The 16,472-nt window shown below is 44.8% G+C and overlaps 1 protein-coding gene across 1 annotated transcript in view; it reads left to right on the top strand.

Annotated features, from left to right (window-relative positions):
* agmo (alkylglycerol monooxygenase) overlaps positions 1-16,472 on the top strand; it is a gene marked incomplete at its 5' end in the record, with an annotated part of 79,821 nt that overhangs the window by 13,645 nt on the left and 49,704 nt on the right. Inside the window, one exon of the mRNA XM_079561578.1 lies at positions 914-1,065. Coding sequence (XP_079417704.1) covers positions 914-1,065 — 152 coding nt within the window. The remainder of the gene's footprint in view (positions 1-913; positions 1,066-16,472) is intronic.

Below are 16,472 nucleotides of genomic sequence, written 5' to 3'. Positions count from 1 at the left end.
ACACTGTCAACAATACTGTTAATACTGTCTATATATGTAGGATATATTTGATCATGCAGCTGAACATTGAGCTGCATATACTTTTCAATCTGCTGTTAAACATCATGGTATTCAGTTAATACATTTCAGCTTCTTGCAGCAACAACACACACATTTGCAAGAGACAAAGAGGCATTTTATGGACCATCCTTAGTTTGAATAATTCTCAAATAAACTGGCTTTGTGCTCTTTCTCCCTATTCAGCTGTTCTCACAATCTGTTTTATGAAATTCCACTTCGTATTTGCTGTAAAGATGTTACAATTTAGACGCTGCCTAATCCACTGATACGAGCGTGCGACGATGAGTGGAGGCCATCGCCTTCTTTTGACCACCTCAACCCGCTTAGTGATGAAATGATATTTCTGTGACACAACCCCACTCACAGGTCATGAGACACTAATTGATCTTTGCAAAAGCCCCGCCCACTTAGATACTGTTGCTACATCCGTCATACTTTCTGGTGCTGGAGTGACTCGTGTTAGTGATTCTTATTGGAGCACAATACCAGCGTGATATTCTCCAGATTGTGCTTTCTGGATTGTTTGTTGCAAATGCAGAGGGAATAACTGGAGATAACCCACCGGGATAACCTGCCGTAAGCCCAGTCTATTCATGTTTTTAAGTCGTTGTTGAAAACCCATCTTTTTGCTCTGGCCTTTTGAGAAGTCTCCTGGGTCTAAGCTGACACCTTCTGGGTCATGACCCGATTTACACACACTGCTCAGTTTTGCCACACACACAACGGTCCCAGGTTGGATATGTTGACCTTTAGAACAACAACAAGAATAAGTTAAATCTAAATGAGTTGTGAGCCCGCCAAAGGTTACCTCATTGTTTTTATTATTATAATGATTATCTTTGGTGTGTTCCAGGCTGTTGTTCCGGGGGTTAGAGCTGTCGACCTACATGTATGTGTGGGAAAACTTCAGCTTCATGACGCTGCCCTGGGACTCGCCCTGGACCTGGTGGGCCTGTCTGCTGGGAGTGGACTTCTGCTACTACTGGGTCCACCGCTTCGCTCACGGTAATGCCCTCCACTACAGACTCTGTACTGCACAAAGTATATATCGATAAATCCTTAATGATACTCATCCTTATTGGTATCATAGAGGCCACTGGAGTCTTTTCTGACTTTGGGCATTACTTTTCGCATTGTTTCATTGCCAATGCGATGTTCATGATTAACCAGTTAACTGTTAATAATTACATATCTGGTTAAGAGCCCTCTGCCCAGGTAACTGTGAGTTTCACCTGTCCGCTCTGCTTTGGGCACTTCTGATATAGTTTTGTCCAGGAGTCCTTCAGTCTTACAAGTCTACTCTTCTACATAACGTTGTTATAGCTGACACTTTTACTCTTCTAATCAGCGCGGAGACACTGACTGACAGTCTGTGCTGTTTCTCTCAGAGTTTTAGTCTTGGTCTTTGGCACAAAACTGAATGAATGATTTGTAAATGTTCTAAAAGTTTGAATTGATGAAAACTCAAGTTTTAGTCCGTTCCTTTTGAAAGAGTATTAGTATTTCAACAAATTAATTTCAGGCAGAAGTGCCATTGTGATCATGACTTTTCCCAAAAGCAGCTGCTCTCCTCATCCTCTGATCATCCCTTCATCCCTTTAATTAACCGTGCCGTCTGCTTTCTGCATCCATACGTTAACCCTCACCTGAACCAAGCACATTTTATCCTGGTTGGCTTTACCCAAATCTAAAAGAAAAACAAGACAAATATAAGCCACAAAAAAGTAAACCAAAGTGTGACAAAATATGCTGAAAAAGTGGGGGAAAATGTGACAAAGACCCCACAAGAAAGTGACTAAAAAACAATGACCACAACACGGCAACAGCGCAAGGAAAAAGATCCATTTTCTGTAGGTATTTTAACCACAAAAGTACTTCTTAACAATACCAGCCTCGTGCAGGAGGAACTAAATATAAATAATTTAAACTGTTGAGTGTCACCCATGAACCCTTGAGCCCCAGATCCACACTGAGCCGTCACTGTCCTCCTCACGGGGAGCGCCTTCAAAGCCGCTGCTGATGCATGTGTGCAGAGTGCTGATTTAGAAGCCATGTCTCCTCTCTGTGGGAGGAGAGAGACGGGATAGTTCACAAATCACGCTCCTCCAGAGGAAGTCATCATTTCTGTTCTCCTGCAGCTGGAGCAGTGCACATGTGAGAGGCTGCGGTCCCCAGAGCCCCACAGCCCCAACCCAGGCCCGTCCGGTCTTACAAAGAGCAGGGATGAAATGAAAAAGGGATGGACATAAACACAAGCCAACGACCCAAATGCTGGTAGATTTCTAATTGTCTGATAAAGTAATTCCAAGACAACTTCTAAACATCGATCTAACCATTTAGAAGTTTGCAGAAAAAACCTAATCTGATCAATCAATCTAATAAGTGTGCTTAAAGGTGCATTATGTTAGTTAGTAGTTATGTTAGTGGTTAGCATGGCACCTTTACTTTCCATCCCAGTGGCTTCTACGACACTCCAGGATACACTTTCTTTCATCAGCTGCGAAAACCTACCAGAAAAAAGTTTTTTCAAATGCCTATCGTGACCAAGTATAAGAACTGCAATTTCAAACCAAAAAAGTTGAACTTCGAGCAACTGAACATTTGAACTGAAGACTGAAACATGAACTGCTAAACACAAATGCCTTTCATCGTTGCCTAGTCAGAACTTGCTTTATACATTGACTCAACGGAGACATGATATTGTTTTGGATTGCAGTTGGATTGAGTTATTAATATTGGTCTTGCAAAAGAATAGATCTAAATATTGTTTTAAAATTAAACTACAGGAAATCATCTGAATGAAAGAAAATCAGAAAAAGGGGTGGGTCATACTGGTGTGGCCACAGGCGAATGTTGCGAATGTTTGTGTGTTTGCTCAGACGCATGAAAAATTAGAGGAAATTGCATCAGGTCTTGGAGTCAAGACCTGACTCCATGACCCAACATATGCCTTTATTCTAAAATGATATGGGGAAAAAAGTGGTTTAACAAATGGTCTCGTAGCATTTGAGAAAGAGCAGCCACAGTGACCCGCGGGCAAAATAGTTGATGCAAAAGCCCTGAATAAGACTTTGCTGTGATGGTGAATCCTGCAGCTGGCCCCGTGATGCACGTGCCAGATGCCGAACGGAACTCACTCATTTCTCTGCGGTGCCGAGGGCTGTTTATTTGTGTCAGTGGCACATCAGTCTTGCCCGCCGTCTGCTCCGCACAGCTCCGGATCCGAGTCCGCTCTGTGTTGATGTTAGGCCCTGGCAAAACATGAGTGGTGTATTTAAAGGGAGAGCTGCAGCCCGCTGACATCTGCCATATACCAGCTCCGCGGCGTCCGGAGAACACGGCCCGGGACACACACAGGTCACTCTGAGAGCTGTCACTTTGACTCTAGTGTCATCTGGGATATGCTAGAATCATTTGTGTGAAAGACAGAAAGGCTTTATTGGTGAGGGACAGCACAGTCAGCCTTAATCTCTAGTTTACCATGACAATTATTTTAGTCTTCAAACTGCTCACAATAATGTTACAAATATTTGATGAAGGAGTAAGTCAGCAGGGCTCGAGACTAACATAGTCCCGTCGTCCTGGGGACGGAAAAAAAAATGCACGGGACGAGATGAAATTCTACCCGGGACGGTCTCGGGACGAAAGGCCTTTAACCATTTTTTCATATGTATATTTATTAGGGCTGCAATGATTCATTGATTAAATCGATTAGTAAAATGCTTTGAATATTATTTTCCTGCTTCAATGATTCACTTTATTAATATTTCTGATTAAAACCGTATGAAACGGGGCCGCCTACGCGCCCGGAACTTTAAGCAGCACTTGTTTCCGCACGGCCGCTTCTGAAGAGCAGCTCTGTGGTTGTAAATATCAGAGCGGAGCTCACTGTGCTAAACCTCGTAGCCGGGCAGAGCCAGGTAGCGGAGCAGAGAACCAGGCTGTTGTAATCATCAAAACACGGCTCAAACAAGAAGAAACTCCGCAACGAGAGGCGAAGACAGGACGGGGGCGAACGAGGCGAAAGGACACGCCCCCCCCCCGCTCCGCTACCGCCACAACTATACTGACAACTGCATCAGTGATGATTTACCTCTGGTTGAAGATCCTGGGAAAGAAATGAATCACCTGAGCTTCAGCAGAACATTTCAAGATTCTGTCTCCAGTCAGGACCTACTTCACCTGAATAAGAGCAAAAGTACTGAATAATATAAGACACTCTGAAGCTGCTCTGTCTCCTCATCATGGACATAAGGACAGGCGTCTCTTAATGAGAGTCACATGCTGCTGCTTTTGGGACAAACTGATAAGAAATTAAGAATAAATGATGTTGTTTCTAGCAGAAAGATCCTTTGTTTAAACATTTTTTTTCTCCTTTTATAATCTGCTCTAAAGTCATGAAATGTAGTTTTTCAATATAAATACAATACATATCTGATTACTCGACAAATCGATGTAAATAATCGATGGTTGCAGCCCTAATATTTATGTAAGCGAGTGTGAATGCCCCCTCTTCCCTATAAAAGAGCGAGACGGTTGACGGTTGACATCCATTTCGGGGCGATGCCAAATGGTTTTCGGGACGGTGTCGGGAGCCCTGGTCAGTCTTCATGGTCACCGCAGAAAACCAGTCAAATGGTGCTTTTCCAGAACCTGCATCACTTTGACTGAAGCGGCTACAGGTGTATCCAGTATTTGTTCCTTTTATGCTTTATACATGTTTGTCCTTTATTACTCCCACTCTCCCTGAGGGGACATTTTTCTCTGCAATTGACCTAAAAGAAAAAAAAAAAAGTCTTATTGATCAATTTTGATTTTTTGAGTTAATTTAACTTAATGTCTATCATGTGTCTGCACGTAGCCATAGCCAATCGTATCATTGTATCCGATGATACTTCCGTATGTCGAATAGCGCGTCATCGACTTGCTGTCCCTCCTTGCTCTGTGATTGGTCCCCAAATCCATGTGAAGATTTCGGCCATGGTCCCCAGGCTGCTGTGAAGTTCGAAATGACTCGACTCAAACAGCAGCATGGGTACTCCCAGGCTATCAAAATGTGACGATGAAGGTATTTTTTTTACTGCCATAGCCGTCCTTCAGAGTCAATATGTGACAACAAAGGTAAACCCCTTTATGTCTTTATGACTATTTGTCAATATGTGACTATTTGTCACATAGTCAATACGTGACTAAATTATGTGACTGATGTTGACCATACACAACATCAGCAAATCATGAAGTGATGCAAAGTTCATACATCAGGCTGGGTCTTTTACAAATGACTACTTTAAAACATATATTTTCAAGGGGCCAAAAGAATGTTGCCCTACAAAAAGAAAAAAAAGTCATGCATCAGTCCTCTAAACAAAACAAATGTTTTCCTCCAGTATCATTTAACACACACACGTCTCATGAACTCCAAGTAGCTATAAACCTGACAATTATAAAGTCCCATGATGATTACTGAGAAGAGATTGAGATTTTGATTAATTGCCCAGCACTAATTTGACCCATCCTTCGCCCAATGCCTCAGGGAGACCAGGTTCATACAGGTGTATTTTATTATCAATGTGAGGTTACATTTCAGTTTGCAATTCATTTTTGTGTGTTTTCTTCTTGCAACTGTGAAAACAAATGTCCATTTGGAGATAATAAACTAACTTAGTAGCCGCGCCCAGGGCCACATCTTCAGATCCATGGGTCGGGGTTTCCTCCAGGTGCATCCCATCCAGACACAGAGAAAACATGGTCCGGAGAGCGCTGCCATTGTGGGCGACCTGAGCGTGTTTTTGGAGAGCACTGCCTTCAGTCTCCTCTGAAACGGTGCACCACCTCCTGGGTTTGTCCCTGCTTCAGAGCGTGGTGTCCTGCACTGGTCTGCTCCACCACCTCCTTCCTCTTCCTCCTGCGCAGCTCCCTCCGCTCCACAACAGTCTTTCACCATCTTCTGGGAAGAGCTTTGCAGACCAATATAATCCGTCTCATTCTCCAGTGAACGAACATTAGCCAGAACAATAGGGATAGAAGGCATGTGTGGCTTAGCTGTGAGTCTTGCCCAGATACCTCCTAATTCGTCCCTTCCTTGTTTCCTGTTGCACCTCCACTGTGCTGCAGGTGTGGGGGGCTCTTGGTGCCTCTTAAGTGTTTCACAAGAACAAATGTGTGTTTTATAAAGTAGCTGGGTCCTTCATAGCTAGTACGGACTCTCTGCAGGAAAAAATCCACTGAACCGCACAAAAACACAGCAAAGATGTGCAGAAGTATCCAGTGAAACAGTGTGGAACACAGAAACTACAAATGCAGTGCACAGAAACATGCTAAAAACACAACTGCACCAAGAGAGAGGGGAGTTGCTGCTTGTTTTGTTGAATGCGTACTCAAAATGACACAAATGAAGGTGCTTCAGCTTTTCCAAACACATCACTTCAGACGGAGCTCAATAAAACCCTGGATCCCGTGTGTCCTCACAGTGTGCTGCTGCTGATGCATAGAGACACCACCCACGCCGGTATCACATAACCTCTCACTTTATGCCTCTGGACTCTTTCTTTTTTACGCAGCAGCAGAGTGATTTTTTAGGTCTCCCCGAACCGTTTTTTCCGCTTGCCTGTTCGTTTCCTCCCGCTGGGGTTGGGATTACGACGCGTTGCGGGCTGCAGGATAATTGTGTGGTGCCGCTTTCGGGGATGCACGGTTTTCCCCTCGTTACGGAGCGGCGCGGGCCAGGTCCTGACCGCGGGCCCGGCCCTCACTCCACACTCTGGTCAGCAGGGGTCACTCTCCCGAACCACAGCGCACTCCCGGATGCTTTTAGCTGCACTAAAGCGCCGTAACAACCGCTGACCCGCCGCCCCTTGTACGGGATAGTAGTAGTGGCGGTTATAAAGTGTTTTTGAAGGAGAAGAGGATGAACATTTGCTCCCTCTGATGGCTTAAGAGGGAAACAGAAAAAAGCTATAACGTTTAGCAATACACTCAGTAAAATGTATAAGCATTTTTTATCTGGTTGGGAGCAAAGGTGATCAGTAACAAAGATTAGTGCACTTTGGAGCCTTTATTGAAATGCAGATGAGTAGAAAGTATTATATTCAACTTTCAAATGTCATGGAATAACAGTAAAACGTTTTCAACATAAATACTACAATAGTGAAGTCGAGATCTTCAAAAACTTGACTACTATACAAAGTACAAATGCTCATAGTGGCCGGCTGAGTCCTGTGACAGGCAGCACCTCATATTTATCTCCAATAAAACCGAGGAAATGACATGTGGCCTTTCCAGGCCACCGTACATGACCCTGCAGCGTGAGGTGAGGCTGAGACAGAGCAGAGGTGCTCCTGGATTTGGTCATAAAAGAGACAATCAGTGAAAACAAGAAAATGCAGACTGTTTTTGCTGTAATGCGGAAGTGAAAACAATTATATTTTCACACAGTTGGTCACTTTAGAGACTTTTAGCCAGTAATCGCCCATGAAATAGTAAAAAACAGACCAAACTCTCCCATTACCATGTTTATTGTATACATTTCAGATTGTGTCTGAAATTGCTCCAACATGGCCGCGCTCCGCTGGGTTTCCCACACTAATCCATTCACAAACACTTACACATTTGGTATCCACGTGATGCACGGAATCCCCCCGACAACTCTCTGTAGTTCAAATATGATCATTTCTTTTGTGGGAGATGCAAGCCGCCAAAGTCCGCAGGGATGTACGGGCGCATCTCGGCCCAGTTTTTTGTAAATTGTTTTTATGCCACTCTTGCAGCAACATCTCCACTTCTGTAGCTCCTACAGACTCCAAACTAACAAAGGCTTGGACTTCAGTATGCTTTTGATTTTAGTTCCTGCCCAGTCCGTTTAATTAAAATTGCTGTTTTTAACAATCTAAATAATAATAACATTTTTTTAAAATTGTCTGAAAAGTTTGTCAAAGTTGTCAACTGGACTGCGGTTGTGGGCCTTTCGCAGTTTAAAGTAATCGTCTGTAGTGAAGTTTTAAAGTAAACAATCATATTCCTCCCCTCTTTAACCAAAAAGCCCTTCTTAGTTTACAAAGTGAGGAGAGCAGAAACAGAATTTTCAACGTAAAAAAAAATCCTCCCTCGCCCTCCTGATTGGACCTGACAGGCTAAGGAAGAGGTAATTGGTTGACACGTTAGGATACGTTAGGATACATTAGGATATGTTAGGATACGGTAGGATACTAGACTCGGATTAGTTGCTGAGAGGGAGGACTTTACAAAGAATTATATATACGACATTGCTCGACTATTTTTTGGTGCATAAGTTTGTCAAATACAAAACTCTGGTCCGTTTTTTGCTTAGATGTTTCTTGTTGTGTCCAATTTGCTTAACACTTCCCCTCATTCCTCTGTTTAGTGAAATCTTTGCAAACCTTCAGAAATATGCACACATTTTTGGCATTTGTGTCTTTTGGGAGCTTCATGTGCGTGTTTGCTAGTGGCTCATGGCAGACAGACTGATGCTAGCCTTGTTGTACTATTCCGACTGGATCTTCGGGCCGAGTTGGCGACGGAGGCGGAGGCTGGAGGAACGGGACGCGGCCCGTGTTGTTGACAGGTCCGTTGATTGTGTTTATCCGAACCCAGCATCACGAGAGCCACTAATAGCAGCCCTGCTCCTGTCCCACGTCTATATGCAGCTACGGCAGCCATTAATCTTCCGTTCAGCCTGTCCGCGGCCACATTCGACACGAGGTAATGAAGCTGGGCCGTCTCACCACACCGACTGCTGCGCTGGACAGGAGCAGGCTCTAGACGGCTGGTTGGTTGGTTGGTTGGTTGGTTGGTTGGTTGGTTGGTTGGTTGGTTGGTTGCACCGTTGAACCTAAATCCGAACCCCACGATTTAGGCACAACACTTAAGAAATGTTTGAAAGTTCCTACACACAGGGTTCAAAGCAGACTTAAAGGCCCTTTACCTTATTTTTTGATCTCGTTAATTGTGCTCCCTGTTTGTAGAGTTTGAATTGTTGGCTCCAAAGTCATTTCCTAACACATTCTTACATCCCAATGCTTCAGGGGGATGAATTTAGAAGCGTGTTTCCCAACTCTCAGGGTCACTTTTCAGGGTCACAATATTACAACTGACCTGCTAGTTTTTGGAGGTTTTGGGTCAGAGTGAATCCAACCGCAGGACTTTGAGCCAAACTAAACACTGGGGCGATGCGGGTGTGGTGTGAAGGCTGACCTTGAGCCGAACTTAATGTACACAAGCGACATGACAGGGTGTCTGTATTACTGCTCTGATGAGGCAAAATGAATCAACTTTATTTCATCGGTACATCTCTCCGCCTCGTCTCCATGTGCCGACTTAAGTGCATCTCTCCTCAGTCTCGCTCATCAGCCTCCATTTCAGCACGAAGGAGAGATGACCATGACGTGATGCCCTTTGACCTGGGAATACGTTCGGTGAACAGCTGATAGTTGCAATGTGGCTGATGATGAGACTTTTAAGTGTATACGGTTGAAACTAGAGTGGTCTCGGGTCCACATAACAAGTGTGAAAACGACCTGACATGAATTGCAGTAGGTATTGTTAGTTCCTGGTTTAAATATACTGTCTCAGAGGGATGAGCTTACATTTTTATGATCTATTATCTTGCCACTCATTGTGCGCCTTGTGTTTGGTCTAGATAACCTCCACCTTCTTTTTGGCATGGACTCAGTGTTGAAATACGACTTCTCCTCCTCACCTTCAGGACCCTTCTTTGTCTGACTTGCGTTCCATCATAAATCTCTGATACGACATTGGGTTCCTGCGTCAGGACGAGCCCAGGACTTGTGCGTGGGGGAGGGGGGGTTGGGTCTGCTGGTTCGGATGTGTTTGTTCAGGATGTGCAGGTCGCGTGGCTGCAGCTGAACAGTCTCAAGGAGGTCATGAGGGACGTAAAGATAACACCAGGAGGGATGGATGTTCCGCTCATGTCACTGTTGTGTGCTATAACAAAGGGCAAAAGGTTGAACTCGTGACAAAATGAGAGCACAGGACAGTATAGTACTTCTATTAGCCAGCGAGTCAGTAAAACAGTCAGATGATGCACATGTCGCTCTTTTCTTAATAACAAGGGCGTCCTTTTTGCTGTAGGGGATGACTTGATCATTTTTTGGAAGGTTTGTTGTTACTTTTGTGAAAATATTCCTTCCATTATAAGTGCTCAATAGTAATAAAATATAACCCCAAGAGATTGAGAAGCTTACAGCTCCAACTCTGACTTAGAGTTCCGAAATTTTACACACATGGTGGGCTCCTGGAAGCGCTACCTTAACATGGTGGAGGGGTTTCAGTGCCTGAATGATCCTGGGAGCTCTGTTGTCGGGGGCTTCGTGCCCCTGGTAGGGTCTCCCATGGCAAACAGGTCCTAGGTGACATATCAGACAAAGAGTGGTTCAGAAGCCCCTTATGAGTGATTAGGGGCCTTTCCGAAACCGCTCCCTCCTCCCTCCTTCTACCCCCTGGCATGGATGCATGCTTAACAGGTGTGTGTTACACCAGAGAGCAGTCCCCTGAGCAACACGCACCAAACAACCTCAGTTCCGTGTTTATTTAGGAGCACCTAAGTATTGATTTGAACAACTTTATCATCATATAGACATTTATTAATGAAAAAGAAAGCGGCTGTGAGACTTAATATGATTTTATTGGAAGAGGAAAAGTTCACACTTGTGAGTTTAAAGAAGCTAAATTATATAATGTAAATGCAAAATATTAGAAATAAGGGAACATTCCTTTTCATTTAAAAGTATGATGAGTCGAGCTTGTGATTTTTGCAACATTATTGGCTGTGCAGTCGGTGGGGGTGAGGGGGGGTGTATCTGAAAGTCACAGCTCGAATTTCTCAGATGAGTGAACCTCTGAAGGTGCTCTCACTGAGGCCTGAGTGGAAGGGTGTAGTGGAAGGGAGGAGGGAACGGTTTCGGAAAGGCCCTTGGGCTGCTCCAACGGCTGCCCCATGACCCGGAAACGGAAAAGTGGAAGAAAATGGATGGATGGATGGATGGATGGATGGATGGATGGATGGTGGTTACCAGTAAGGCTATCACTCTTGTGAATTTGGAGCGTCTGCTATGAAGTAATTCTTCAGGAGCACCATTTAAAGGTATATTGATGTGCTTTTGTTCTCTGTGTGCTCCTAAATTTACCCTGAAGTTATTGGAGTTACTGTCTAATTTGGCCATGTGAGAGTGGCTCAAAATAGGTGGTCTTTACGTCTCTGATAGAATTTGGGCTGGGCTGTTCACTGTCTTCTCTTTATGTGGGTATAGACCAGGTTTCCTTAAATCGTTTGCAGTCAGTCCAAAATGCTGCAGCTCGCTTGCTTACTCTGCGCAAAAAACTATGGAAACTTTGTGTTGGTCTTTACTTATCAAGAACCACCACATAACATTGTTGGCCGTTCATGTACCACCAGGCCCAGGTCAAGATCAAATCAGGACTAAACCAGTGTGCACGGCAAAACAAATCTGAACTTGAATGCATTACTAATACATGAGTAATGATCTCTAATTAAAATGAATGAAGTACCAAATAAAGGGTGGACTGGGCTTGTATAGTGGTCAGAATGAGACGATGTCAGGAACTAGAGCCAAAAGTTCAAAAGAAAGCTGCAAAACATGTTCGGAATACGGTATATTTTTAAAATGAAAAACATGGAATACCAATTGAAAGATGCCTTAATGAACCGCGATATGAAACTCTTATTCCAAATCATAGCACACTTAAGAGATTCCAGAAGCGCTGCCTTGAAGTAAGTTTCCCTCATGGTTTCGTAAAGAGCTGATGGTCCGGTATCGGCCAAATCTCCACCTGAACAAACAGAGCCGTGAGCACCGTCCGACTGTGCCGCGGTGTCCAATCAGAGGAGAGGAAGGGGAAGAGAGAGAGAAAGTCCCCCGGGAGCCAAGTGAAAACGATCGCGTCCAGCCAACAGTCCACACCTCCTCATTCACAGCCTGATTTGTGCCACTGAGCAGGTGAGAGCGAATAAACGTCACTGCAGTTGTTTTCGTACTGCCACAGTGGTGATGAATGATTTTTTCTGGATTGAAAAAAAAAAACACGTCGTAGAAACATTGTCGCAAAATAGTGCTGACTGATAGGATTGGCACAGCATGTGAGTGACATGTGACTTCAGAGTGCGATCTTTGGAGGTCGCGGTCCTTCCTCTCTCGCTATTTCCAAAATCTTGGTGCTACTTTACTTTTTCGTTCTCTTCAAGACAAGAACACAGCGACGAACACAGACATTTCCTCCAGTGAATTCTTTGCGGCCGACGCATGCTGTGACTGACCATGGAATCATTTGGACATGACACCGCTAACTCAATTATTACCCAGATACATAGAAAGTGAGTGCCTGCCTGTGGGAATCTGCCATGTAGTATATTTGAGATGTGACCTGGAGGCGTGGCACGATCAAGAAGATCTTTTCAAAAGTTTGGAGGCTTTTGGTGCAAAGTTTAGACGTGAGGAGGAGCATCAGAGTGACCGGACTGGAAGAGAAAGGAAACTACTGTTTATGAGAAGAGCAAAATGTCGGAGACTTGATGTGGATGTCGTTTGAAAAAGCAAAGCCCACCCAAACAAAACTCAACTCAAAAAGCTCTTAAGATCATCAGTGCTCGCAACACGAATGAAACAAAATAAAGAATAATGTATTGGATCAGTGGTTATTTTGGGGCTCTCGTCGATGTGGATGACTGGAAATTCACAGTATCGGCAAAACGAATCCGTTGTTGCATCTGCTTCAAGTGAATTTATGAACAAGTGAATGAAAAGTCCCTCTCCACTGATATGGATTTATTACCACTGGTTAGATCCCGCTGGATGGATGTCTTACTCGCAGACACACGCAGGATAAGCCAGTCTTTGTTCGACTTTAAGAGTTCTTTTTCTCCTCTGCTCACTGGAGCAGTGCTTGGCAGGGTCCGTGGCTGAGGGCGGTAAGATTGATGCGTGCTGTCAGTGATAGGAAGTGGAGACTGCGAGGCTTGACTGCACGCCCGTGTCCTCATCTCAGGGCTCGGCGGGACGCTGCATAGTTTGGCAGGGGCCTATTCAGGAGGGAAGCTTCTTAATGGTGAGAAACAGTGCCACGGTGCTTTTCTCAGCAAGAGCCCAGAGGAGCGGAGAGGAGAGGCCGATTCCATATGGAGACCGACGAGCCTCGACGCATTCTCGGGAAAAACATAAGGCTGAACGCACTCGGAACACAGGACGCACAATTTGAATAATTTATTTCCCTGTCAGAGGTCCAGACACAAAAAACTCTCATCTTGTCCAGGGACTAAAATACAGAGGATAGCTTAATGTTTCAGAATAGCAAAATGGAGGGTGCTCTTTGAACAAAGATGACCAAAATAAGCATTCCAATAAATATGAGCAGCACGAGGAAGTGCCTTGCCTGCAAGTTGAAATCTCACAAACACGCGAGAATCCATCTATAACCGCTCCCGCCTTCATTGATTGTAACCAAACCCAAAGTTGGTTTGGGCCAAATAGATACTAACAACGATATTAACAACGCAACGACAGCAAACAATAAAACAAAACGTGTTACTGTTATTGGCATTGTAATCAACCTTGCTCTTAGGTTACACAGGTGTGATGAACAGGAAGGACAACCAGAACCACACCCCTTAAAAACAGCTAGAAATAAATGATAATCTATATATTCATTAAATTAATATTAATATTACCTTGACAAAAAGAACAGGACACACTACAGGAAACACTGCACTTTCTTGCATTAAAAAATAGAAGTTTGATTGCGGCCGATATGACGATAAAACCCAATCGTGATCAGGTCACAGACCTCTGTGACAATCATGATAATGTGATCCTATCTTTTTCTGTTTAAACCAACTTTCTTCCAAAAAACATACACTTTTCCCTACCCTCTGCTACTATTGGTCAGTCCCTGCCATGTTGTGAGATAGTGACTGGCTGATTTAACTAATCACAGTGAAGTGGGAGCTCTCAGGAGAAGCAGATGGCTCTAGTTACTTACATATTTTATGGACATGTTCCACCTGTTTACCAATCAGAACTGTGCAAATGATTACACTATCCATTTTGCACATGATCAAACGCTTTGTAAATCAGGCCCTAAATGCACTAGAACGGTGATGTGTTGGAGTCTTCTTGGGACCTCTTATACACATGCATTTCAGAGCAAGTTTGGACTGGAGAGTTTTGTTGTTTGCAGAACAGCTAAAAATCACGATTGATCTTGCAGCTCGATGTAATACTCAGATGGGTCAAATCAAATAAACTCCTACACTGATTTTTGTTGCCACTTGGTCTCGCAATCTTTGTAATAAACTGCCACAAAAGGTTTGACAAGTTGACAAGAACCACGGTCCAATCAAACACGGCGTCAGGAGTTTTGAAACGCTTTTTACTCTTGCATCAATCAGCTCCGTAAGCCTCCCCCTCCGAGCGACACAAGTCTGGCACCGGCTGGAGCGCTGTCCCGTCACTCACAGCGGTAATGGACTGTGAACGAACAACCCACCGCGTTTCCAAACACGGGGGTCCCTGGACCAGGTGCCAACCCAAACAAGTGAGCGCGGCGCTGGGTTCGGGATGCCAGAGGAGGCTGTCAGAGTGCACGCTGTTCACCAGGCTCTGGAGCTGGCACTTACTGCTCACTCCCACCAAAAACACTCCTTTGCTCTGGAGCTGGCACTTACGGCTCACTCCCACCAAAAACACTCCTTTGCTCTGGAGCTGGCACTTACTGCTCACTCCCACCAAAAACACTCCTTTGCTCTGGAGCTGGCACTTACGGCTCACTCCCACCAAAAACACTCCTTTGCTCTGGAGCTGGCACTCACTGCTCACTCCCACCAAAAACACTCCTTTGCTCTGGAGCTGGCACTTACTGCTCACTCCCACCAAAAACACTCCTTTGCTCTGGAGCTGAAACACTCCTTTGCTCTGGAGCTGAAACACTCCTTTGCTCTATACCGATTTGGGCTCATTCAAGACCAGACGAAATGGGAGAATGAATTCACTGGACACCGTGCCCTCTGGTGCGGGTAGCGGAGATTATTATTATTATTTTTAAAGCATTTTATTCCTATTTTTGAAAATTCCCCAAATTTCTAAGCTAAAGTTCCCATTGTAAGTTTCTGGAAATTTATCAGGAATTACCGCCCCTTTGCAACACTACACATAACCCCCTCAAACCTCCAGACAATCCCTGCCAATGTCAGAAGTTTTCGAAAATGTCCCGACATTATCCAGAGGAGGGTGCATGTGTGAATTTGTTTCATGAATAAAACACGGTCTTTCTACTTTTTAAAATGTTAGTTTTTTTCCGAGAGGCTTTAAATGATCAATCAATCAATCAATGATTTTGTATAGCCCAATATCACAACAGGAGGTCCCTCACAGAGCTGCACCGAACATTAAGGCAATGAAACAGAGCAGTAAATATGACAATGTAAAGTTCAGGTGAATGAAGTATCCAGGCAAACATAAAGTCCAAATAAGCGTGGGCAGCAGGTGGCGATGAGCGGCGTGGGCGTCCCCCGTCCTTAGACTCTCCAGCACGACGAGGAAAAACTCCAAAACACAGGGGGAGAAAAGAGAAACCTTGAGGAGAACCACAGAAGGAGAGATCCACTCCCATGGACGGACAGGCTATAGAGACCCAGGGCCGAAGGATCCCTCAGCAGACAGGCCAAGATCACAGACCGTCCAGTCCTCAGGTTCCAGAATGCAGGTTCCTCCGTTCACCCAGGTTCCTACGTTCGATCGAGACAGGCACTCCCGAGGGGGGGGGGGGGACAGGAGACACCATGTGAACAGTGATGAACAGACTACAGATAAAAGAAATATTGTATCATGATAAAACAAAGTCTGCAGTAAGAGGAAGAGGATAGCGCTCAGTGGACCGTACTTCCCACAGCAGTGTTTCTCCTGAGGCAGCTTTACTTCAGGCTGTGGGTCAGAGCTTTACTTCAGGCTGTGGGTCAGAGCTTTACTTCAGGCTGAGGGTCAGAACTTTACTTCAGGCTGAGGGTCAGAGCTTTACTTCAGGCTGTGGGTCAGAGCTTTACTTCAGGCTGTGGGTCAGAGCTTTACTTCAGGCTGTGGGTCAGAGCTTTACTTCAGGCTGAGGGTCAGAGCTTTACTTCAGGCTGAGGGTCAGAGCTTTACTTCAGGCTGAGGGTCAGAGCTTTACTTCAGGGTCAGAGCTTTACTTCAGGCTGTGGGTCAGAGCTTTACTTCAGGCTGTGGGTCAGAGCTTTACTTCAGGGTCAGAGCTTTACTTCAGGCTGAGGGTCAGAGCTTTACTTCAGGCTGAGGGTCAGAGCTTTACTTCAGGCTGTGGGTCAGAGCTGTACTTCACGCGGTGGGTCAGAGCTTTACTTCAGGCTGAGG

Source organism: Gobius niger, assembly GCF_951799975.1.
Source record: "Gobius niger genome assembly, chromosome: 8".
Classification (NCBI taxonomy): domain Eukaryota; kingdom Metazoa; phylum Chordata; class Actinopteri; order Gobiiformes; family Gobiidae; genus Gobius; species Gobius niger.
This window is presented reverse-complemented; position numbering and strand designations above follow the sequence as displayed.